This window comes from Erpetoichthys calabaricus, chromosome 5 (assembly GCF_900747795.2).
Source record: "Erpetoichthys calabaricus chromosome 5, fErpCal1.3, whole genome shotgun sequence".
NCBI lineage: Eukaryota > Metazoa > Chordata > Cladistia > Polypteriformes > Polypteridae > Erpetoichthys > Erpetoichthys calabaricus.
Genome location: NC_041398.2, coordinates 196,736,013 through 196,762,730, shown reverse-complemented (window position 1 = coordinate 196,762,730; position 26,718 = coordinate 196,736,013). Strand labels below are relative to the sequence as shown.

At 36.6% G+C, this 26,718-nt stretch overlaps 1 protein-coding gene across 2 annotated transcripts in view; it reads left to right on the top strand.

Annotated features, from left to right (window-relative positions):
- Positions 1-26,718, top strand: part of nup155 (nucleoporin 155) — a 113,676-nt gene that overhangs the window by 71,333 nt on the left and 15,625 nt on the right. For both annotated transcript variants that reach the window (XM_051927675.1, XM_028802383.2), the window contains exons 26-33: positions 5,299-5,434; positions 7,033-7,186; positions 7,705-7,809; positions 9,139-9,293; positions 12,154-12,283; positions 16,266-16,379; positions 20,319-20,439; positions 25,815-25,925. In XM_051927675.1, the coding sequence (XP_051783635.1) occupies positions 5,299-5,434; positions 7,033-7,186; positions 7,705-7,809; positions 9,139-9,293; positions 12,154-12,283; positions 16,266-16,379; positions 20,319-20,439; positions 25,815-25,925 (1,026 nt within the window). The remainder of the gene's footprint in view (positions 1-5,298; positions 5,435-7,032; positions 7,187-7,704; positions 7,810-9,138; positions 9,294-12,153; positions 12,284-16,265; positions 16,380-20,318; positions 20,440-25,814; positions 25,926-26,718) is intronic.

Genomic DNA, 26,718 nt, shown 5'->3' with positions numbered 1-26,718 from the left:
GGTTGGACAGCAAGTGACGTAACATCAGCCACGGTGCCTTCAGTTGTGAGAAGCAGATCATAGAATGATTGAAAATAGTTTTGCATTTACCTTTTTAGTAAAAGGCGAGCTTTTAAGGCTGAGAAATCACCCCGTAAATGCACACGTTTAATTGCACATGTGTTAATATGTATGCTTACACAGTATTAAAAGACACTCAAAAATTAACGTCATTTACCATCAGCCACGGTGCCTTCAGTTGTGAGAAGCAGATCATAGAATGATTGAAAATAGTTTTGCATTTACCTTTTTAGTAAAAGGTGAGCTTTTAAGGCTGAGAAATCACCCCGTAAATGCACACGTTTAATTGCACATGTGTTAATATGTATGGTTACACAGTATTAAAAGACAGTGAACAACGTCAGTTACCTTTGTTCCCGCGTTTGATAAAAGGCGAGCTTTTAAGCCTGAGAAATCACCCCGTAAATGCACACGTTTAATTGCACGTGTTAATATGTATGCTTACACAGTATTAAAAGACATTCAAAAATTAACGTCATTTACCTTCGTTCCCGCGTTTGACTCGTGCTGTAAATTTCTTCCTTGTTTTTAGTTCACGTGATTATGTAGGAGGCATGATAACGCGATACGTGACTCCGCCTCCTCCATTAGAGTATATGGACAAAAACTATGTTCCAGTTATGACCATTACGCGTAGAATTTCGAAATGAAACCTGCCTAACTTTTGTAAGTAAGCTGTAAGGAATGAGCCTGCCAAATTTCAGCCTTCCACCTACACGGGAAGTTCGAGAATTAGTGATGAGTGAGTCAGTCAGTCAGTGAGTCAGTGAGGGCTTTGCCTTTTATTAATATGTATAGATGTATATGTATATGTGTATATATATGTATATGTATATGTGTATATATGTATATGTGTGTGTATATGTATATGTGTGTATATATATATGTATATGTGTGTGTATATATATATATATATATATATATATATATATATGTATATGTGTGTATATATATATATATGTATATGTGTGTATATATATATATATGTATATGTGTGTATATATATATATATATATATATATATATGTATATGTGTGTATATATATATATATGTATATGTGTGTATATATATATATATATATATATATATATATATATGTATATGTGTGTATATATATATATATATATATATATATGTATATGTGTGTATATATATATATATATATATATATATGTATATGTGTGTATATATATATATATATATACAGTGGTGTGAAAACCTATTTGCCCCCTTCCTGATTTCTTATTCTTTTGCATGTTTGTCACACAAAATGTTTCTGATCATCAAACACATTTAACCATTAGTCAAATATAACACAAGTAAACACAAAATGCAGTTTTTAAATGATGGTGTTTATTATTTAGGGAGAAAAAAAATCCAAACCTACATGGCCCTGTGTGAAAAAGTAATTGCCCCCTTGTTAAAAAAATAACCTAACTGTGGTGTATCACACCTGAGTTCAATTTCCGTAGCCACCCCCAGGCCTGATTACTGCCACACCTGTTTCAATCAAGAAATCACTTAAATAGGAGCTGCCTGACACAGAGAAGTAGACCAAAAGCACCTCAAAAGCTAGACATCATGCCAAGATCCAAAGAAATTCAGGAACAAATGAGAACAGAAGTAATTGAGATCTATCAGTCTGGTAAAGGTTATAAAGCCATTTCTAAAGCTTTGGGACTCCAGCGAACCACAGTGAGAGCCAATATCCACAAATGGCAAAAACATGGAACAGTGGTGAACCTTCCCAGGAGTGGCCGGCCGACCAAAATTACCCCAAGAGCGCAGAGACGACTCATCCGAGAGGTCACAAAAGACCCCAGGACAACGTTTAAAGAACTGCAGGCCTCACTTGCCTCAATTAAGGTCAGTGTTCACGACTCCACCATAAGAAAGAGACTGGGCAAAAACGGCCTGCATGGCAGATTTCCAAGACGCAAACCACTGTTAAGCAAAAAGAACATTAGGGCTCGTCTCAATTTTGCTAAGAAACATCTCAATGATTGCCAAGACTTTTGGGAAAATACCTTGTGGACTGATGAGACAAAAGTTGAACTTTTTGGAAGGCAAATGTCCCGTTACATCTGGCGTAAAAGGAACACAGCATTTCAGAAAAAGAACATCATACCAACAGTAAAATATGGTGGTGGTAGTGTGATGGTCTGGGGTTGTTTTGCTGCTTCAGGACCTGGAAGGCTTGCTGTGATAGATGGAACCATGAATTCTACTGTCTACCAAAAAATCCTGAAGGAGAATGTCCGGCCATCTGTTCGTCAACTCAAGCTGAAGCGATCTTGGGTGCTGCAACAGGACAATGACCCAAAACACACCAGCAAATCCACCTCTGAATGGCTGAAGAAAAACAAAATGAAGACTTTGGAGTGGCCTAGTCAAAGTCCTGACCTGAATCCAATTGAGATGCTATGGCATGACCTTAAAAAGGCGGTTCATGCTAGAAAACCCTCAAATAAAGCTGAATTACAACAATTTTGCAAAGATGAGTGGGTCAAAATTCCTCCAGAGCGCTGTAAAAGACTCATTGCAAGTTATCGCAAACGCTTGATTGCAGTTATTGCTGCTAAGGGTGGCCCAACCAGTTATTAGGTTCAGGGGGCAATTACTTTTTCACACAGGGCCATGTAGGTTTGGATTTTTTTTTCTCCCTAAATAATAAAAACCACCATTTACAAACTGCATTTTGTGTTTACTTGTGTTATATTTGACTAATGGTTAAATGTGTTTGATGATCAGAAACATTTTGTGTGACAAACATGCAAAAGAATAAGAAATCATGAAGGGGGCAAATAGTTTTTCACACCACTGTATATATGTATATGTGTGTATATATATATATATATATATATATATATATATATATATATATATATATATGTGTGTATATATATATATATATGTGTGTATATATATATATATATGTGTGTATATATATATATATATGTGTATATATATATATATATATATATATATATGTGTATATATATATATATATATATATATATATATATATATATATATATATATATATATATATGTATATGTGTGTATGTATATATATATATATATATATATATGTGTGTGTGTGTGTGTATGTATATATATATATATGTGTATATATATGTGTGTATATGGGTTCAATTCTTTTTTTTCCTCAGAATTCTACACACAACACCCCATAATGACAACGTGAAAAAAGTTTACTTGAGATTTTTGCATATTTATTAAAAATAAAAAAATTGAGAAAGCACATGTACATAAGTATTCACAGCCTTTGCCATGAAGCTCAAAATTGAGCTCAGGTGCATCCTGTTTCCCCTGATCATCCGTGAGATGTTTCTGCAGCTTAATTGGAGTCCACCTGTGGTAAATTCAGTTGATTGGACATGATTTGGAAAGGCACACACCTGTCTATATAAAGTCCCACAGTTGACAGTTCATGTCAGAGCACAAACCAAGCATGAAGTCAAAGGAATTGTCTGTAGATCTCCGAGACAGGATTGTCTCGAGGCACAAATCTAGGGAAGGTTACAGAAAAATTTCTGCTGCTTTGATGGTCCCAATGAGCACAGAGGCCTCCATCATCCGTAAGTGGAAGAAGTTTGAAACCACCAGGACTCTTCCTAGAGCTGACTGGCTATCTAAACTGAGCGATCGGGGGAGAAGGGCCTTAGTCAGGGAGGTGACCAAGAAACCGATGGTCACTCTGTCAGAGCTCCAGAGGTCCTCTGTGGAGAGAGGAGAATCTTCCAGAAGGACGACCATCTCTGCAGCAATCCACCAATCAGGCCTGTATGGTAGAGTGGCCAGACAGAAGCCACTCCTTAGTAAAAGGCACATGGCAGCCCGCCTGGAGTTTACCAAAAGGCACCTGAAGGACTCTCAGACCATGAGAAAGAAAATTCTCTGGTCTGATGAGACAAATATTGAACTCTTTGGTGTGAATGCCAGGCGTCACGTTTGGAGGAAACCAGGCACCGCTCTTCACCAGGCCAATACCATCCCTACAGTGAAGCATGGTGGTGGTAGCATCATGCTGTGGGGATGTTTTTCAGCAGCAGGAACTGGGAGACTAGTCTGGATAAAGGGAAAGATGACTGCAGCAATGTACAGAGACATCCTGGATGAAAACCTGCTCCAGAGCGCTCTTGACCTCAGACTGGGGCGACGGTTCATCTTTCTGCAGGACAACGACCCTAAGCACACAGCCAAGATATCAAAGGAGTGGCTTCAGGACAACTCTGTGAATGTCCTTGAGTGGCCCAGCCAGAGCCCAGACTTGAATTCGATTGAACATCTCTGGAGAGATCTTAAAATGGCTGTGCACCGACGCTTCCCATTCAACCTGATGGAGCTTGAGAGGTGCTGCAACGAGGAATGGGTGAAACTGGCCAAGGATAGGTGTGCCAAGCTTGTGGCATCATATTCAAAAAGAGTTGAGGCTGTAATTGCTGCCAAAGGTGCATCGACAAAAGTATTGAGCAAAGGCTGTGAATACTTATGTACAGTACATGTGATTTCTCAGTTTTTTTATTTTTAATAAATTTGCAAAAACCTCAAGTAAACTTTTTTCTCGTTGTCATTATGGGGTGTTGTGTGTAGAATTCTGAGGAAAAAAATGAATTTAATCCATTTTGGAATAAGGCTGTAACATAACAAAATGTGGAAAAAGTGATGCGCTGTGAATACTTTCCAGATGTACTGTATAAGCCATTGAGAAGTAAAGGAATGACAACGAAATAACAGTGGCAAAAGTATGAGAGAAAAAAGACTGAATACTACTGTACTGTTTATTGTGGGTTTCAAGATTGGATGACTGGAACATTTTTCTTTCTTAGCCGGCAAATAGCCATCCTTGGAAAAATGGGTGCCACATATTCACAGATCAGCTTTTCCATAGCCTTCAGTTTGGGTGTTTACATTCAAGCTAGACAGCAGTAAGGGAAGGGGGAGTTGATGGAAACTGGAGACATTCCACTTTTAAATTTCATTTACACATCCTGGCTATCGTCATTTTCAAACTGCTTTTATCTTTTAAAGTGGTTTATAGGATAAACTGTGAGTTTATAAGATAAAAGATAATGTAAATAATTTATTATTTACTGAAAAGTAAACATTGAAAAAAATAAGGCTTTAGTTAATCAAATGTCAATTTGTTACAAGTTATTTTGGTTCACCTGTACATCTTGTTTCTCTGATTTAAATGAAACTGTGTATTGCAGTGAGATTCTATGAGGGAGTTATTGAACTGTGCCTGACTGCTGCTGATAAGAAAGACCCTCAAGGCCTTGGTCCACACTTCTACAAAAATGGAGAGCCAGAGGAAGATGCTGTTGGACATCAAGCTTTTCAGGAAAGGTAATATATTGAAAATCACAATGACCAACAGTAAAGAAACATATCAGAATGTTATGACCCATCCTATTACACTTTTCCATTACCTATACAATTCAGCATACCTTTACAAATATTATAATCTACATTTACATTTACATCATTTAGCAGACGCTCTTATCCAGAGCGACTTACAACAGTGTTTGTTAGTTTTTTTCGCATACCCCTTGGGGTCAGAGCACAGGGTCAGCCATTGTACAGCGCCCCCTGGAGCAATTACAGGTTAAGGGCCTTGCTCAAGGGCCCAGCAGAGTAGGATCTCTTTTGGCACTGACAGGGATTCGAACCGGCAACCTTCGGGATACCAGCGCAGATCCTTAGCCTCAGAGCCACGACTCCGCCCTAGTGTCATCTAGTGCAGTATGAGGAAGAAACTGAATACAGAAGACTCATAAGCATAAATCCGTACATGAAAATAAAAATAACCACACAGTGCTAGACTGTGGTGTTCTTTGGATATTTCTATTGCTACATACAGCATACTATGAGACATTTGTTCTATTAACTGTGTTAGTTTATTTGGGGACAAGTCACTCAATTTTAGGAGACTAAGCGATCATGTGGACATACATGTTGGCCTTATGGATATGACAGTGGGTGACAGTAAGGAAGAATCTGAGATGCCCAGAAGAACTTGCAGACCATGTAACAAGTTGTCACAGCAATCAGTATTACTTTCTTCTGCTTAAAAATTGATATATTTTTATTCACTCATAATACTACAGACATTGGTCCATTGATTCATTTGGAATTGCAACCTTTTCCATTAACCACTCAATGTCATCAATTACGTCTGGGGAGATATCTGGTTCTAGTAGTTTTATCTTGCTTTGGGTAATCTTCTGGAATGAGTTCCACTACTGCTTTGGGACAGAGGACCAATAAAATTGTTCAATGACACAACATATATAATCTCAAAAAGCACACTTCTAGAGCATTGGGATTCATGATGTTGGGTAAAGTTACCACTAATAACTAGTTGCCTTTGCTTTAAGGCACTTTTAGGTAATGATGATGCATGGCCTCCAGTAGAAGATATAATTCTACTAAGCCAAAAAACAAACTTTACCCAAAGCATAGTAAAACAAGTATACAATGCTTTGTTTGATGTACCACAGAACATTTTTCAGTAAATTGTATAACTCAAGGTATGTTGTCTCCTGTATTACCAACTAAATAGGGTTTTACCCACTAGGGATACATTTAATGTATGTGCTTGTTGTGTATCTGAAATTTTCCTTTTAATCTGGTTTTAGAATCATTTTTCATTCAACCTGTTCTGTACCTCAGTTTCCGTACAAACTCTTTGGAAGAAACTGTTGTTTGGAATTGTGTATATAAACATAAACAGTTTTATGTGAACTGAGTAAATGGTGTGTGTTATTGCTGATGTTTTGGTTCTGTGTATCATGATTAAAAAGGCTACATGAGCGGTTTAAAGTTACTTTCAGCATTTAATTAAATTCTTTTAAATAATATAAAATCCAAGGATATAATTCATGCCCAATATTTCTGTGGAAAACTTAATTAATGTCATTTAATTAATAATTTTGTGTTTGTAGGTTAAATAGTTATAAGTGTATCACTGACACAATGCAGGAGCTGGTCAATCAAAGCAAAGCTGCACCCCAGTCCCCAAGTGTTCCTAAGCAACCTGGACCGCCTGTAATGTCTTCTGACCCCAACATGTTGAGCAATGAAGACGCCACAGCTCATGTAAGACAATACAAATATGCTGCAACAGCACATTAGCAAGGGTTAGTGGTTTAGGGTGAACATACTGGAGAAATAGACATCAGGTTGAAGTAAACTTTCATGCTTGTTTCTTTAAAAGACGAATTATATTTATATCAAGAAAATACTCTTAAGCAAAAAGCATGTCTATAGTGTAGCCTTTCAGGTTCAACTTTTTGAATATATATAGAGAAGACAGAGTTTATTTTAAACTATAAACAATAAACTAACTTAAGAGGATATCAAGTGCTGAAGTAATGTATTTTGATCTAATTAAAATGAAGTTTCTGACATTTAGTTTTGTTGTAGCCAACAGTAGCACCATAATATTTTATGAAAAACTTGATATTGAGTCTTGCTCTTACTTCATGAAGTATTTTTGTATTTTACAATTAACAGATAAACCTTAGTTATAATGTTAAAACATACATTGTTTAAAGAACTCATTTTTGTTAAAGAAATTCAGTGTGTTTTCTTTTTTTATAATTTGTGTCCTTCAGTTTGAACTTATGCTTGAACTCGCTCAACGTTCTAGAGATGAATTATTCCACATTGCTCTTTATAACTGGCTAATTCAAGCAGACCTCACAGATAAACTTTTAGAGGTAAGAAACACTGCATTTTGGAAATCTATTTTTTGTGCCTACTTAAATATTTGATTGGGTAATTGATAATTTTCATCTAATCAAATTTCACTCGCTAACATCTTCCCTCATGTGAAAGTGTCCGGTCCACTGTAAGATTTCAAAAGTATTGAAAAATGGTCATCTTTAGGTGTCTAAGGCAGTTCTGAGCTGGATAATCCTTCTTGCCTAATTTTATTTTACAGCATTGATATATTGTTTTCAGCATGTACGGGGATGTTACCTATTTTAGTTTCTCCTTTTATAGAGAATGTTTTCATTACAGTTGACTGGAAAGTGATGTTGCATATTTGTGGTACATATTGAACCAATTTCTGCTTTGTGATTTTGATATTGATATGTTCAGTGATATGGTGAATACCTTTTTAAAATGTATTCTGATGATCAATATTTACAGTAGGTTGCATTATAGGCAAGCATCACAATAAAATAAGGGCGATAAGTTAAAATTGGGGCTGTTTTATATGTCAGAATGCAAGTGTTATTGGTTTTTAATGGCTTATCACTATTACTATGGTTAGCACCTTGATCTTTGCTTCTTCAAACGTGGTGTGACAATGACGCTATACCAGTGCTCAACTCAACACAGACAGACGCAGGAGGCACACTGATAAAAACAAATAAATGTTTTTTTTTTCTTTTCTTTGCCTGTGGGTAACGCCTTCCTCGTTCCCCACAGGCACAACACAGTCCCACAAGCACAGTACCACACAATTCTTCTTCTCTTTACTCTTTCTCCTCCACTCCTCCTCGGCAAGCTTTGACTCCCTCCTCCTGGAGTAGTGGTTGCTGGCTCCTTTTATAACACACCTGGAAGTGCTCCAGGTGCTTGATGAGTTATTCCCGGCAGCACCTCCGGGTGTGGTGGAAGAGCTGTTCTATAGGGCTTAGCGGCAGCTACAGCACCCTCTGGCAGCGCCCAAGGATCCCAACAGGGCTGTACCAAACTCCAACTCCTGTGAAGCCCTGCAGGAGTCCTAGGCACCACTGCAACCCAGGGGGGCTGCCAACTAGCGTTCCGGGGGAAATACTCTCTTGGCCAGGCTTGCTCCCCCCCGGTCCATACAGTGAAGAGGCGTCCCTGCTGGACAAGGACCCCAGCCGTCTGTGACAGTTGTAAACTGATGAAATCATCAGTTTTAAGTTATTCAAGAAACACTGAGGTAACTTTTTATGTTTTTTTAATAGAATGCAATAAATTACACTTCTTCTATTTTGCTACCTTTTATTGTTGCAGTATTAATTTTAGAATGGAGTAAAATATGATTCCTTATTTTCTGTTTTCCTTAGGTGAATTCCCTATATTTAGAAGACCATTTAATGCGGATGATGAAGCAGGACCAGAATAAAGTACGCTACATGGATCTATTGTGGAGATACTATGAAAAGAATCAGAGCTTCAGCAAGGCTGCGCATGTCTTGGCAAGACTGGCAGATATGCATAGGTATATTAAATTAAAAGCTTTATTACTGTTCTATATCATTCAACAAAAGGTAACTGACACATTTAGTTAAGTTAAGCCAATTTAATTTATTATTTTATGACTGAGAGCTTGAATTTCTTTTTTATGTTTTCTATCTGTCTTGGTTTTCAGATCTCCATTGTTCTAGTTCTCTGTGAAATTCTCTGTATTACATTAGAAATAAATCTATAAATGCAGTTATTGTGTGGAACTAATTCTGAAGGACTGAGTAAAAGTACATGTTGCCATCCTTGCAGAATTTCTCCCAGCAGTAATTTAACATGAAGCATTAACCTATGTTAAATATATGTAAAAAAAAAGTTGTTATAATGCAAAATACATTATAGTTTATTTGTTCATATACAACATACAGTATTTTGTGTATGTATGGAAAATAAGACTAAGAAAATGGAATTTATATTTAAGAAGCACGCAATTCTCTACATACTGTATTTCTATAATTTTGGTAGATGACATAGTGTGATAATAAAGAAGTTATTAATAATGGTAAATATACACAACCAACATTGTGAGAAATTGGCACCATTTTAGTAGCATGCAGATAAGAATACTGTGTAGAAAGCATTGGTAATTGAAGTTTATGACTTTTAAATTAGATTTTTTGTATGGTTAACAGAACATACTTTATAGTTTGATGTACCATAATATTTATTTTTTATTTTTATTGCAAAGCAATTAATGTGTTTTTTTTGGTGCATTATCATATAATGTGAAAGCAGCTATGGTGATATTAATGTCTGTCTTCATAAAAGAACTCATCTCCTAATTTTTGGCACCAGCCAGTATGAAGATTAGTGACCAACGGACTTCTGTTACACTAAAAACCTCCCCATTGCTGCATTTTCTCAAAATTATAATGGTTTTGTATTTTTCTGACACTAATTTATTGTCAAAGCACCACAATGATTTGCTATCTATAATGTTTGGATGCAGCCAGTAATTTTAGCATGAGACTTGAGCACAGACTTAAAATCTTTATTAGGTTTTTCTTTGAAAAATGTTATGTTTAAAAAATTAGATTTATAAATAGCCATGGACCATCTATAGCTAACAGCTAAAATTAGCACTTGTGTCTTTTCATCATATTAGTTGGAATCTGCAGTCTATAAAAGCAGTTTAAACCCTATGATATTGTAAAATGGTATTAGAAACATTTTATGTACCCTCACATACATACTTACATGCCTGTTATTACTGTAATTTTGGAATATAACTCTGTTACAAAAATGTTACAAAATTGAAAATATAACATTTTGCTGAAGTGACTAGAATATTTAAAAATACTTCAAATTTCAGGCCAGCTAACATACGTATAAGTATTGGAAAAGACACATTCTGTTGTTTCATGTATTTGAGAGTTAAGTTTAATAATGAAATAATATTTTACAAACCTATTCAATTGTGTGTTTAAAATTTTTGGAGCTAGGTGACAGAGACTAGTTTTATAAATAAATTATCATTTCATGCAGACAATACCAATGACCTGTGTAGATGAAGTGAGACTGACACCTGACAAACACAGAAAAGTTGTTTTCTTAGGACAGAATAAATGACACCTGTGTAAAATTCATGTAGCCACAAGCCTGTGTTTACACATCAGTACTTCTCCTTCAGTAATGATTTTTATAGCTACTAGAATAAAGATTTTTACAATTTAATGCGAAAAACCTGTCATTTATAGAGTCAAGTGACCTCCCAAATGACTTTTTTCTTTGCTTAAAAAAATTTAAATATCTGTTTTTTGACAGCATTGCTTTAGGTCAGTACAGTAATCCCTCGCTACTTCGCGGTTCACTTTTCGCGGATTCACGACTTCGCGGGTTTTTAAATACAAGTGATTGCCCGCCTATCGCGGAAGTTATGTTCCAGACCCAACAGCAACAGGAGAAAATCCGCGATATAGAAAGACCATATAAATAAACATTTTTATAGTTTAAGCCTTAAAATACCCATCCCACATGCTTTAAACACATGTAAACTTATAAAACACACTTTGTTAACACATATGATATGTGGATGTCGGGCTAAGGATATGAGTAACATCTCACTATTATAAAACATTTTAACTTCACGCAAGACAAGACAGTGAGACAGGAAAATTGGTGATGTACAGGCTTTTAAATTATTGACAGGCAGAGCGACAAGCAGCACAAAGCCAGCACAAAGTCCACTTCTCCTTAGCGTTCATTCAGCTCCCCACCCCCTTGACAATGCGAACTGCGCCTCCGGGGAGGGGGGTTTGAGCGAACATGCGTTCAGCCCTCACAAAACCACACACACACTCCTCCTCCTTCCGAACGCGCAGAGCGACAAGCAGGCATTTTGGCAGAAGCAGCACAAAGTTCATTTCTGCTCAGCGTGAGTTCAGCTGCCCCCCTTCACAAAGCGAGTGCAGACACATTGACGTCTGATCGCTGCGTGCAGTGTGCACTGTTGGTCTGCGGTGTTTAAGAATGTAGAAAGTGTTTAAGAGCATAGGAAGTGTTTATAAGAGTGTGGGAAAGGTTAACAAGAGAGTGAGAAAGGTTTATAAGAGTGTGGGAAGGGTTTATAAAGCCTTAAAATATGTATAAATAATAAAATAAATATAGGTCGCTACTTCGCGGATTTTCACCTATCGCGGGGGTCTCTGGAACGTAACCCCCGCGATAGGTGAGGGATTACTGTAGTGACTTTCAGAATTCATTGTGGCTTTCAGTGAAGATATGTTTTATCTTTGTCTTAAGTTAGTCTTGAGATGTTTTACAAAAAGCTTTTTGTTTCCTGATGTATATGTCTGAAATTCAACCCAAAACCTTGGTATTGCTTTTTCCAAATATAGCTCTGAAATTACATTACAACAGCGACTGGAGTATATTTCTCGTGCCATACTAAGTGCCAAGAGTTCTACGTCCGCCATATCACAGGCTACAAATGGAGAGTTTCTACATGAATTGGAGGAGAAAAAGGAGGTATTTATTCATTACTATTTGTATTGTAGCAAATAAAAATACTTTTTTAAGCATTTGAATAGTTTATTACACTTTACGTTTAAAATGTTTAGGGCAAAAACTATCAGAGGTTGGGTTGTTTTAGGCATGGCATTTATTTTTTTTTAAATCACATTGTATAACTTACTATTGCCTGTGGCTGAAGTGGAAATCAATATTTTAACCATGCCATTTTTGTTAATTTCGAATGATGAATTTCTTTCATTAATTAGAATGCATATATATTAATATTCAGTATATGGTGTTGCTATGAAATAAACTGGGTAGAATATACTTTAAAACATTGCAGATTTTTAAACAATTGATTTTATGTACTTTTTGCACAAACTCGTCTACCCAAGAATTTTTTTTTATAATATGCTTGTCTGAGAAATGGTTTATTTTGTATTAATTTTTCTCCATACTGGCTGAGATGGAGGTGTTGTTATTACTTATTCTGTACTCTGGGTCGGGGCGTACTGAACTAGACCCTGACCCAGAGACACCGGTCTTTGTTAATTTAAAAAAAAAAAAAAAAAAAAGACATTGAATTATAGGGCTGCAACTAACAAGTATTTTGCTAATTGAATAGTTCACTGAGTATTATTACAATTAATTTGTGCAAATGTTTTATTGAAAAATAAAACATGAAGTTTTATTCTATGCACAGTGCTCTCCTTTATAACAGTAGTACAAGTATGCTCTAAAATACATACAGTGGTGTGAAAAACTATTTGCCCCCTTCCTGATTTCTTATTCTTTTGCATGTTTGTCACACAAAATGTTTCTGATCATCAAACACATTTAACCATTAGTCAAATATAACACAAGTAAACACAAAATGCAGTTTGTAAATGGTGGTTTTTATTATTTAGGGAGAAAAAAAAATCCAAACCTACATGGCCCTGTGTGAAAAAGTAATTGCCCCCTGAACCTAATAACTGGTTGGGCCACCCTTAGCAGCAATAACTGCAATCAAGCGTTTGCGATAACTTGCAATGAGTCTTTTACAGCGCTCTGGAGGAATTTTGGCCCACTCATCTTTGCAAAATTGTTGTAATTCAGCTTTATTTGAGGGTTTTCTAGCATGAATCGCCTTTTTAAGGTCATGCCATAGCATCTCAATTGGATTCAGGTCAGGACTTTGACTAGGCCACTCCAAAGTCTTCATTTTGTTTTTCTTCAGCCATTCAGAGGTGGATTTGCTGGTGTGTTTTGGGTCATTGTCCTGTTGCAGCACCCAAGATCGCTTCAGCTTGAGTTGACGAACAGATGGCCGGACATTCTCCTTCAGGATTTTTTGGTAGACAGTAGAATTCATGGTTCCATCTACCACAGCAAGCCTTCCAGGTCCTGAAGCAGCAAAACAACCCCAGACCATCACACTACCACCACCATATTTTACTGTTGGTATGATGTTCTTTTTCTGAAATGCTGTGTTCCTTTTACGCCAGATGTAACGGGACATTTGCCTTCCAAAAAGTTCAACTTTTGACTCATCAGTCCACAAAGTATTTTCCCAAAAGTCTTGGCAATCATTGAGATGTTTCTTAGCAAAATTGAGACGAGCCCTAATGTTCTTTTTGCTTAACAGTGGTTTGCGTCTTGGAAATCTGCCATGCAGGCCGTTTTTGCCCAGTCTCTTTCTTATGGTGGAGTCGTGAACACTGACCTTAATTGAGGCAAGTGAGGCCTGCAGTTCTTTAGACGTTGTCCTGGGGTCTTTTGTGACCTCTCGGATGAGTCGTCTCTGCGCTCTTGGGGTAATTTTGGTCGGCCGGCCACTCCTGGGAAGGTTCACCACTGTTCCATGTTTTTGCCATTTGTGGATAATGGCTCTCACTGTGGTTCGCTGGAGTCCCAAAGCTTTAGAAATGGCTTTATAACCTTTACCAGACTGATAGATCTCAATTACTTCTGTTCTCATTTGTTCCTGAATTTCTTTGGATCTTGGCATGATGTCTAGCTTTTGAGGTGCTTTTGGTCTACTTCTCTGTGTCAGGCAGCTCCTATTTAAGTGATTTCTTGATTGAAACAGGTGTGGCAGTAATCAGGCCTGGGGGTGGCTATGGAAATTGAACTCAGGTGTGATACACCACAGTTAGGTTATTTTTTAACAAGGGGGGCAATTACTTTTTCACACAGGGCCATGTAGGTTTGGATTTTTTTTCTCCCTAAATAATAAAAACCATCATTTAAAAACTGCATTTTGTGTTTACTTGTGTTATATTTGACTAATGGTTAAATGTGTTTGATGATCAGAAACATTTTGTGTGACAAACATGCAAAAGAATAAGAAATCAGGAAGGGGGCAAATAGTTTTTCACACCACTGTATGTAAAAAAAAAACAAAAAACTTTTTATATAAACTGATGCGATTTCTTATTAAAATAGTGTTATTTATCACATTCACAATATTTACTATTCTCCACTTTGCACAGCATATCTCAGTTCATTATTAGACAAAACAAAAAGGTCATATTAACTAAATATGCTTCTCTGTTTTTGTGCTACTCATAATTAAAATGAGCTAGTACTGTTATTTTTAGTTCACTTTAGAAAACCAAAGGTAAACATTACTAACTGAGTTCAATTACAGTAACTAAATTCTAATTTATGACTTATACAGTTTTTGAACTATATTTTAAAATCTATGCCTAAACTTATGAAAACTACTAAATGTTCTTATATTCTAGTGTGAATATATTTCATCCCAGAAGGGATTTCTTTTTTGTTGTTGTCAAGAGCAGCAACATTTTCTTCAGTCTTTCAGTGTATTTTTAAGCAAATATGTGAATTGATATTTTGATAGAATCCGATTGTATACAGCAGGCAGACTGCAAAAAACATGTTTGGTAAAAATGAATTCTTTTTAATTAAAATGCTGAAGATGGCCATATATTGCTCATTTTCAGTATCTGGGAGAAGTTTCCCTGCTTGTGTAAATTTTCTTGCAGATAAACTTGTTTTGATATCTTTCAGTCTACTTATGAGAGTGATGTATACTCTTTTTAAACACTAACAGAAAGATCACTTTAAAAATTTGAGTTGCTCTATAGAAGTAGTGGTAGAATAACATTGGAGGTAATCACAGAAAGTTAAATAAATATTGATTTCATCTAATATTCTGGGAAATTCGAGCAGTACCTTTTGACTGGTGTTTTTTGGATTGGGGCTTCATCATGTGCTGTTCATGAGTTTATGATAACTTGTAAGCAAATTCAAATTTAATGGATACCAAAGCTCTATTTGCCATAATAGTAATTTGATAGGTAGTGTAGTGACTAAATCTGTTTTTCTGTTCTTGTCTGTGACTCATTCTTGGACCCTTAACACATCATTTAAAATCTTAATTCTCCAACTGCAAATAGTATCAGTAACCAGGTGTAACATACTATGATCTTGTAAGTTGATTTGACATTATTTTTAAGTTGCTCAACTGTTTACTGTCTTGGTACTCTAGATATCAGTATTTGAACCCAGCATAGTAACATTCTTTGCTTTGTTTGTCATAATGTTAAAAACTGAAAAAAAAGTCCTATTGCTTAATGTTATTGTTAATGTATAATCCTCAAAACTGTCTATTAGTATATCAACAAACTGCTCATAGTCTTACTATAAAGCACTGAAGTGCCCTTTGAGCAGGGCATATAGTTTATTTCTGGAATTTAAAAATACTTTGTTAAAATTTTCTTTTGTGATTATGCCTTATTTATTCTTTGGAAAGTAGTGTGGTAATCTGACCATTTCATATTAATCCAAAAAGTGCCAATTAGATCATTGTATATTATTCTCAGATCTTCCTTAACATGAGTAGAAAACTCTGTTGATTTAACCAAAAAAAAAATTTCATATTCATGGTATCTAGCATAGTTAGGAGAATTGAAAAATCAAATTAATGTGTTGTAAATTGTGACTTTTGTCAGTACTTAATGCTGGTAGTAATTCCATCTTATTTCTAAAGGTGGCAAGGATCCAGCTACAGATTCAAGATATGTTAAGCAAACAGTATTCTCATCATCTTGCTGTACAAACAGCACTATCACGACTTGATTCTGAACTGATGGATATAACAAAGGTAAGAAACCTCAAACAAAAAGGGCCTGAAAATGTCCAGCCCTCTTAATTCATTGGATAATCATGTTTTAGTTGTTCTGTCCTAAAATTATATTCTACTCACAGAACACCAAACCAATATAGTGTGTTCCCATATGTGGTATACACATTCCTTATGCTGTTTCTAATCTAATGCTGGAATGATAAGTAAGAGACACAGTATTCACAGTACTGCATATCTGCCTTTTATTGTTTCTCAGATGCCTGTTAGTGGATTACTGTAGTCAGTTTTTCTAGAAATGCATGCATGAATATTCTTCCTGATATCCAACATACCTGGAGATTTGTTTATTTATTTTTTTTAATGTGAAAATTAGTTTTTTAACAAGTAAGCCCGCGATTCTCTAGAGAATCATAAATCCAAGAATGGCGATCAGTTTCTGTTCCGTCCGATAATTGGATGGATGAAATATCATGGAGGGTGGGTGCGTCTGGGGAAATGTCATTTAATTAAATAAGCATATCTGTACTAAAGCGGTTTCGTTTTGTGGAGACGTGATCCCGTTGCTTTTGCTGACACCGACTGCTGGCAGACTGGAGCACAGCAAGTTTAGTTTACAGGTTGTGGTGTGCGTGTGCCAGCCACTGAGTCTGGGAAGCCGCTGGGTTTGAGTCTGTGACCGTTATGTGATCTATATTACTGGCACAGTGGATTAGAGCAAGTGTAGTGTACAGGTTGTGTTGTTTGGGCGCCACCTACTGACTCTGGGAAGCCGCTGCATTTGACTCTGGGGTGTGCGCCACGACGCAGTACGTTTGCACCTCGGTGGGAAGCCGCTGCGTTTTGACTCTGGGGCGCCACGGCCTGTGAGTTCTTTGCTTCTGGTGTTTGTGAAGCGCGTTGTAGGAGCCTCCGTTTATTGTTTTTATCCATGGGGTCTCCGAAGCCGCTGTGTCTGACTCTGAGGCGTGCGCCACGGCGGGAAGCTGCTGTGTTTGACTCTGGGGCGCCACGGCGTGTGAGTTGTTTGCTTCTGGTGTTTGTGAAGTGCGTTGTAGGAGCCTCCGTTTATTGTTTTTATCCTCTGACTCTGGGAAGCCGCTGCGTTTGACTCTGGGGCGGGCGCCACGGCGCAGTACGCATGCGCCTCAGTGCATCCGCCATGTGTCCGCCGTGCATAAATTAAACTGTGGTATAGTAATATAGAAAGTGTTGTAAGTTGTGAGGTGAAAAGAGACAATCATGCTGATTGATTTTTTTCCTTGTTCCTTTGTTATATCAGTAACTTGATCTGGGTTTATGTGAATAGTGTACCCTCTGTATTGATTGCAAGAAAACAAAACTTTAACGTGTGTCATCTCAATAACCGTACATTGTGATTGGCTTACAAATGTGTTTGACTGTCACCTTACTCATAACATTTATATTTAGTTGGAAATCGTGGCTGCTGTAGAAATTTTTGATTAATAATCAGTAAGACATACCAGGAGGATGCAATAGTAATGTGGGATTTGAAAAATACATTTTTAACTTTGTTAATTATCAGTTTTGCCTTCAGCAATACCAGTAATTAATCTAATAATTTGGCAAGGCTCCTACTTTATCTACCTTAACTTTTTCTTGTAGGAGTTGGGTCTCCGGCCTTTAGACTTATATCAAGGTAACTGAGGCACACTTGTTTTAAGAAACAGAATAATACAATTTATTGATAAACATAAGAGTTATAGAAGTAAGATAACTGCATATATATATTGACATATAAGACTGGGTGCAGTCAGACTAGACAGACAAACATATAACATAGGCTAGCTGTTTATTGGTATTTAGAGTTGTACTTTATCTTGGCACAGATAAATAGATTTACGATACCAAGTCTTTATGGATAATGTCCGATCTTGTGTGGAGTTTTTGCTTTGTTGTTGCTTTGGGTTCAAGTGGAGTATTCTTCATGCGTTAGAGTGCACTGTTTCTCTTTGCTGCATCATCATTGTCAGTCTGCCTTTTGCTGTATTTTGCCGCTTCATAGGGAAAAGGCAGTTCTCTGGCCAACCAGTTTACATTCTGATGTTCCATTATTGAAGTCGTGGCTGCTAAGCCTTGTCAGACTACTGGCACACAGCTTTGGCTTTACAGACTATGTCTCAGCTTCTGGTCCACAAAGATCGGAATTGGTCAAATTCAGATCTCCAAGGTAGAGCAGCTCATAGCTTTTAGTTTGGGACAATATTTTAGAAAGTCATGTTAGAGAGTTCCCACCCTCCCTGTGAGAATCTCAAGGAGGGTGCTCTGAAAGAATCCCTGAACTTCTCTCAAAGTGCCATTCTCATATCTCTCCTCATTCCCTTGAGAGATGGGGTGTGTGGTTTTAAAGGAAGGTGGAACCTTCTCCTGATTGGATTAAAGTCACATCCATTTACAAAATCAGTGTACAGTAATCCCTCGCTATATCGCGCTTCGCCTTTTGCGGTTTCACTCTATCACGGATTTTATATGTAAGCATGTTTAAATATATATCGCAGATTTTTTGCTGGTTCGCGGATTTCTGCAGACAATGGGTCTTTTAATTTCTGGTACACGCTTCCTCAGTTGGTTTGCCCAGTTGATTTCATACAAGGGACGCTATTGACAGATGGCTGAGAAGCTACCCAACTTAATTTTCTCTCTCTCACGCTGACATTCTCTGATCCTGACTAGGGGGATTGAGCAGGGGGGCTGTTCGCACACCTAAACAATACGGACGCTCGTCTAAAAATGCTGAAAGATTATCTTCACGTTGCTCCCTTCTGTGCAGCTGCTTCGTGAAGCGACATGCTGCACGGTGCTTTGCATACTTAAAATCACGCAGGGCACGTATTGATTTTTGCTTGTTTGTTTTTCTCTGTCTGTGTCTCTCTCTCTCTTTGTCTGCTCCTGACGGAGGGGGTGTGAGCTGCCGCCTTCAACAGCTTTGTGCCGCGGTGCTTCGCATACTTAAAAGCCAAACCGCCCTATTGATTTGTTTGCTTTCTTCTCTCTATCTGTCTGACATTACCTGCTCCTGACGCGCACTCCTTTGAAGAGGAAGATATGTTTGCATTCTTTTAATTGTGAGACGGAACTGTCATCTCTGTCTTGTCATGGAGCAGAGTTTAAACTTTTGAAAAAGAGACAAATATTTGTTTGCAGTGTTTGAATAAAGTTCCTGTCTCTCTACAACTTCCCGTGTTTCTGTGCAAATCTGTGACCCAAGCATGACAATATAAAAATAACCATATAAACATATGGTTTCTACTTCGCGGATTTTCACCTTTCGCGGGGGGTTCTGGAACGCAACCCCCGCGATGGAGGAGGGATTACTGTAGTTTTATGGGTGGTTTCTTCTTTTCATCTTAGTTATCATCCTTTAAATAATAGGTCTTTGTCCTTGCTTGAGCACTTTCTGGCTCAAGTTGTCTGCAGAAGGGCTTCTGGAGAGATGTCAGTGCAACTCTGATTTACACCTTTCTTTTCAGATGAAGTCCAGGCAGATCTTGCAAGTCAAGTTAGATTGTAATCATTTTGTGTGTAAAGCAAGTGGGGGTTGTGTGCAGCTGTATGCTTGCATCCCGGTTAAATAAATCTGTTTTCTTGACAGGCCTGGGGTGTCACTAAAATCTAGCAAAATGGAAAATGCCCACTTTGTCCTACACTGCTTACATGGTGTGAATAATGAAACAGCTGATACAATATATTGATCTGAACTCATTGTTGTGTTACTGTTTTCTCAAGTATAATGAATACTGATTTTTATTTTTTAATTTCTGTTTGACTTCATGCATCTTTTTTGTTTATGAATTAATTATCTCTAGTTTTACAGTGTATATTTAATTCTGAAAAAATATCCTTTAGTTCTGTTTTGTGGGTCAGAGAGTACATTTTTAGCTTTTGCATATTAACTGTTCATCCATTTGTCTTGAACATTTTCTTTCTGTGTTTCTGCAGTTATATGGAGAATATGCAGATCTTTACAAGCTGTCGGAGTGCAAGCTAGCCATCATTCACTGTGCCAAACACTCTGACCCAATCCTGGTGCAGAATCTCTGGCAAGAAATAATAGAAAAAGGTTTGTGAAGAAAGACAGAGAAATAAAAAACCTAATGAAAACGTTTTAAGTTCAGTTTATTCGTTTAACTTAGAATTTTAAATTAACCTTGTTTTTCATCTCTATATACCATTTTAGAGATCAAATCACAACTGGTTATCCTGGTGTATCGACACATGGGGTTATCTAAAATATCAAAGTTTTCAGAGCTTCCAGCATGCATGGTAGTGCGTGAACTTTGTTCAGGTGTAAAGTTTTCTCCTTAATTTTTTCCCCTGTTATTGAAAGTCAATTATCAGGGTTTTCCCTTGTCCTTGAACACCTGTAAAACCTTAAAATTAACAAAATGATTTTCCTGTCATGGGAAAAATGTTTTGTGCTTATAGTTGGGAGTGTGTCTGCATCCTGTATGACTCTAAGACACTCCTAATTATAGCAATAATATGAAATGGTTGCCTTAATCAATATCTGTTCTGTTCTAATTAATAATTGATTAGACAAAGTTTAAAGAAAGTATTTTTGTTTTCAGTACATTATCAAAAAAATCATATTCTACTTTCTAATAATACTTAAATGTGGTAAACTGATTATTTTCTGAGGGATTTGTGATTTAAAGCAATATGCATCAAATGACTTATTTTGCTACTAATACTTGGTAACTATTTTTTGTGTTCTATAGAGTCTCTGCAGTATGTTCTTTTATTCAGAGATACTTAGTTCTTCATGATGAGCAAATGTTTTTACTATTGTATATACATTAAGTTCACTTGTAACAAACATACCTCATGAATGTGGAAAACGTTATCTGAATCAAAACCTTTGCTGCTTCAAAGTGGGTGTAGTATTTGTGTATTAATTTTATATAATCAAGATACTACAGTAATTTTCTTAATAAAAAGCTCAGCATTAAGTATACTCCAATTACCGTATTTTTCGCTCCTTAAGACGCACCTGACCATAAGACGCAGCTAGGTTTAGAGGAGGAACACAAGAAAAAAAATATTTTGAACCAAATGGTGTACTTATATATTTAATAAAATATAGCAGAATAATATTTCAACCATGTAAAGTCAACAGCGGTATTAAGAACCATCATCACTGCCATTAACAAATGAGGAGAGACTTTAAGGTTCAAGCACTCTTCTAGTTTTCTGGAAACCCCAAGAACTCCTCATCGCTAGTGTCAGAATTTATGAAGCTCAGTTGCTCACAATCACTTTGCAGCGGCACATACCTATCATCACGCGGCATAACCTGTCCAAAGCCACCAGGGGACAAAGCACATTTGGACGATTGCTCCCTGAAGTTATATCACCAGTCCAGTCCCATCTCTATTTGTAATGCCACAAAGCCCTTCATCTCGTCTTTTGTTGTGGGTTTCCACTTTGAAAAACAAGAATGCGGTGCAAGCGCAGCCCGCGATTCAAAAAATTGCTCTGCATACCTGTTTGTCTCGTCTGACAGTAACTGAAAAGCAGCCTCAGGAGAGAGTAGCCTGAAGTAGTCCAGTGGCTGGTAATCTGTCGTGTCCAACAGCAAGCTATGCTGTCTTGTGAAGTCCGATAGCCAGTTTGGCTCCCACGGATCAATGTCTGGGTATTCCTGCCACACGAACCTTGCCATAGGTGTATCGGCATGCGCGAATGCGCTCAGCTGGTGTCCGATCAGCTGATGCCAGTTCCTCACTCTCTTGCTCGATCTCCTGATCACTCTCAACAAAATCAAATTCTGAAAAATCAGAGTCTGACTCGGCGATAATGCGCAAAACATCATCTGCTGAGTATTTTCTTCTCTGCACTTGCTTCGTTCCCTCATGAGATGTCGATGCCATCTTGCCTTTGTTTACATTTTGTAACCCACACACAAGGATTAGATATCGAGTCAATGAGTCTTAACATTCCTCCAAGCAGAGAGGGAATGCCTGTGACGTAACAGTGAGTTTTGTCGCCATTAACAGCTGATTGTCGCCCTCTATCCCTGGATATCGACTTTTGTCAGGTAATGCACATCATGGTCTGTGACGCAATATTCGCTCCATAAGACTCACAGACATTTCCACCCTTCTTTTGGGGGAAAAAAAGTGCGTCTTATGGAGCGAAAAATACGGTAATTGGCCACTGATCTAAATTAACCAGTTTTTACTACAAACGACTTGATCAGTAAATTGGTCATTTGCAAAAAACAATTTTTTTTTCAGGATATGCTTTTCTAAGCTTTACTGTAGTTTAGTAGTAGTGTTCCTTTATACACACACACACCATATTATGTGAACTTCCCGTAAAGCAGACTTTGCTAGAGAGGCAACCAGAGTGAAACCTTTACATTAAAGAAAGTGGAGTAATAAACAGAAAAAGAAATCTGAGTCATTAATGTGTGCAATTACAGAAACAGCAAGAAAAACTACTTTAATGAATTTGGAAATTTTATTTTATCCTTTCAGACGAGCAATGTTCATTTTAATTAGTTTGGACAGTGTGTTAATAACAACAGCTGACAATTTCTGTTAGAAAAAGAAGAGATAAAGAACAATTTGAAATTTGTCGATTTTACATGTAAACATGTTGTGCATGTTAGCATTTTGTCTTTTAGATAAACATTTTACAAACATTTGATTGATTTATGGCTTTTTTTTAACTGAATTTTATTAAAGGGTAGACAATCCAATATACAGAGGAAAACAACACTGTAACATTACATATTACATAATCACACAACAATGAGATTATCTCTATTTGTCAATGTTACTCAAAACATTAATTAAAAGGAAAGTTAATACATGGAAGTTACATAGAACAGTGAACCGTGAAAAAGAGAAAACTCTTCACTACTATTAACATCCATCCATCCATCCATTTTCTAACCCGCTGAAGCCGAACACAGGGTCACGGGGGTCTGCTGGAGCCAATCCCAGCCAACACAGGCCACAAGGCAGGAAACAATCCTGGGCAGGGTGCCAACCCACCGCAGGACACACACAAACACACCCACACACCAAGCACACACTAGGGCCATTTTTAGAATCACCAATCCACTTAACCTGCATGTCTTAGGACTGTGGGAGGAAACCGGAGCGCCCGGAGGAAACCCACGCAGACACGGGGAGAACATGCAAACTCCACGCAGGGAGCGCGGAGGGAACCCGGGTCTCCTAACTGCGAGGCAGCAGCGCTACCACTGCGCCACTGTGCCGCCCACTATTAACATTTACAGTTATAATAGCAAAGGAACAAAAGAAAAAAAGGGTAGCCTCACCTTTTGAAAGCCATCAAATACTTGTTAATGTTTGCAATCATACAGTTTAGTTTACAGTACCTAATTAAAGTAGCATCTATTTAATATATGGGCCTTTATACCAGTGATTTGTTTTTTGTTTTTTTTTAAAAGGTTTGTACTGTGTTTATTATTTTTACACATCGTGTGTCATACAGTATATGTTATGGTAAGAAACAAGTACTGCAGTTGTAATGAATGTGTATAATTACACCTCAAGAATTAGGAATGTCTAGCTAGTATGCAGGAAAAAACAAAACTGTAGTAAATCCATATTTTAACTTCAAAAAGCTCTAGTAAAATTAACGATTTAAAATGATTAAAATCTGTAAAGTGCATGTATATTTACATTTATGCAATGTTTAACTGCCAATGTCAATTAACTGAATCAATGTGCAAATATATATTTTTGTTAGACAAATGGTGAAAGACACTTTTTAAAAATTGAGGTTTGTTTCAGATAAGTACATTACAGAAGTAATTAAACAGCTTGTAATTAATGAGAAGCATTTTATTTCTTTAATGCCATATGTATTATGGATAAATATTTTCTCAACTTGTTTTATTACTTAATGTATTTTAAGGGAATTTTATTATTTTTGTGATCACTGAACAACAAGCCTACAGCATTTACTTTTGTTAATAACAATACAAAGGTAACACTTGTGGTCTATAGTTTAATTATAAAAGTACCAAAGTTAACACCTTAATATAGAACATAAGCCATTTCTGTGTCTGGTTATGCAGGAACTTAGTGTTTTATGTTTTTAAAGAGGTAAAGAAAAAAAAATTGAATCAGCTGATCCAGTAACATGATAATGGTGATTTGTATTGGCTCTTAAAAAACCTGATTTGAATATCCCTACTTAAGAGCCATTTGCAGAAATGAATCCAGATATTAAAATCTCCGAATTCTTTCTCTCAATACCTTTTTGATAGTTCATTTTAGCCAATTTATATTGTATCTAGGTCTGTAACAGATACTCAGTAACTTAAAAATATTTATAAAATGCTCATTTAAATTATCTTTAAATATTACTCCATTTTATATTTGGAGAAATTCACTTTCTCATTCTCATTGGCTTTACATATGTATTACACAAGAAAAAGAGAGAAAGACTGAAGTGGGGGGAGGGGATTGTTTGGACGAATCTATACTCATTGAAGTGTACGTTACTCTGAAGGAATCCCTTTTTTCTAAATATGCAGTCAGCTATACAAGCCTAATGCTTACCCTGCTATTCTCTTTGGGTATTTCTCCAATTTTCCTTTCTATCTTAAATTAAATTAAATTATCTTAAATTAACTAACAAAAAGCCCTGGTAACTGATGGTGCCATTCATATGAAAAGGAATTAAATTCTTCTGACTTAATTGTGAATAATTTGTGAATTTCCCATCGGGATTAATAAAGTATCTATCTATCTATCTATCTATCTATCTATCTATCTATCTATCTATCTATCTATCTATCTATCTAATTTGCCATTAGATACTAAGCTACAGATATTGACTTGGAGAAATAGTTAACTTAGAGAAATAGTTCTCAGCTGCCTGTTAATCAGTTAAACAAATCAATGATGAATGTGACATTTGACTATATTAACCTATAAAATATCTTTGAGATTACCTTGAAAATATGTGGAAACCCTGTATTATGTTGTGTATTCAACCCTGAGAATATGAAAAGGTGCAAAGGAACATAAAACTACTTTATTGATACAATTTTACAATTTTTATTTTTTAAACCTGTTCTGGCAAGGACAGCTAGGGAGAAGTATATATTTTTAAATTAAATTATAAACTGTATTTTTCCTAATAAGTCTAATCATTGTGACTAATTACTGTTAGGATTTAGGTTATTTTCAGCCACGCTGTTACTGTTGACTTAATTTTGAAAGAACCGTCACTTTTTTTCATTCCTCCTTAAGCAAGGTATTAAACCATCTTCCAAGATTTTTCAAAATGAAACACCTTATGGTGCCTGATTTTTAAATGAAATCTTGGGAAATCTAGAAAGTTTAGAAATATAACGTGTTATAAAAAAATATATATTTTCTTTATTAATGCAAAAGTAATGTGAAAATAATTTACTATAATGATTTTTTCTCTTTTTTTGTTAACTAGAACTGAATGACAGTGTTGCAATGAACTCTGCAGATCAAATGCGAACACTTAATCTTAAACTGGTTTCTCTTGGCAAGATCTATATGGGGACACCAAGATACTTCCCTCTTGGTAGGTTTTTCTCATGTCTTTTTCATAAAGAAAATCTAGTTGGACTTAGAGGAAGGTTGATTTGTTTGTTGTAATGCTGCACTGATATATCAACAGATATTAATTATTTAAGCATTACCTATGAAAAATACAATGTAATTTATTAAGGTATTTGTATCTCTATATAGCATTCAAATTTAAAATTATGTACTAAATTGCAGGTAATAAGAGAGACTTGTGCGTCCCGTACTTTGTTTCAATTATTTTTCTTCGTTCTACAAGTATTTACAGTGTTCTTGAGGCTGATTCACCAGTTAGCTGTGAAACACCGAATCTCACTGAGATTGCACAGGTGGTGAACCAGCTGAGGGTAGGGAAGGCTGCAGGGATCTGTAGTATCTGGGGTTAACTTTTCCTGGCTGGTTGTAAGGCAGTGTCCTCTTCTGGGATTGCAAGCAATCTTTGCTTCCATTTGGGAGACGGGCTTCACCCCAACTGACTGGAAAACAGGACTTGTTCTTATCTGGAAAGGGAAGGGTGATCACCAGGATTGTGGCAACTACAGGGGGAAAAGGTCCTTGATAGAGTCATCCTCAATAGGATCCATGATCACTTGCTGACCTATTAGCGACCGGAGCAGTCTGTTTTTATGCCTAAGAAGTCTATTATTGACTGGATCCTGGCACTGAAGGTTTGTATTGAGTGCAAATGCAAATATCAGCAAAGTTTTCTTTGCAGCCTTTGTCAATTTTCATAAAGCGTTTCACTCGGTTGATCGAGCTGTCTTGTAGAAAATCGTGTGACTTTGCAGATT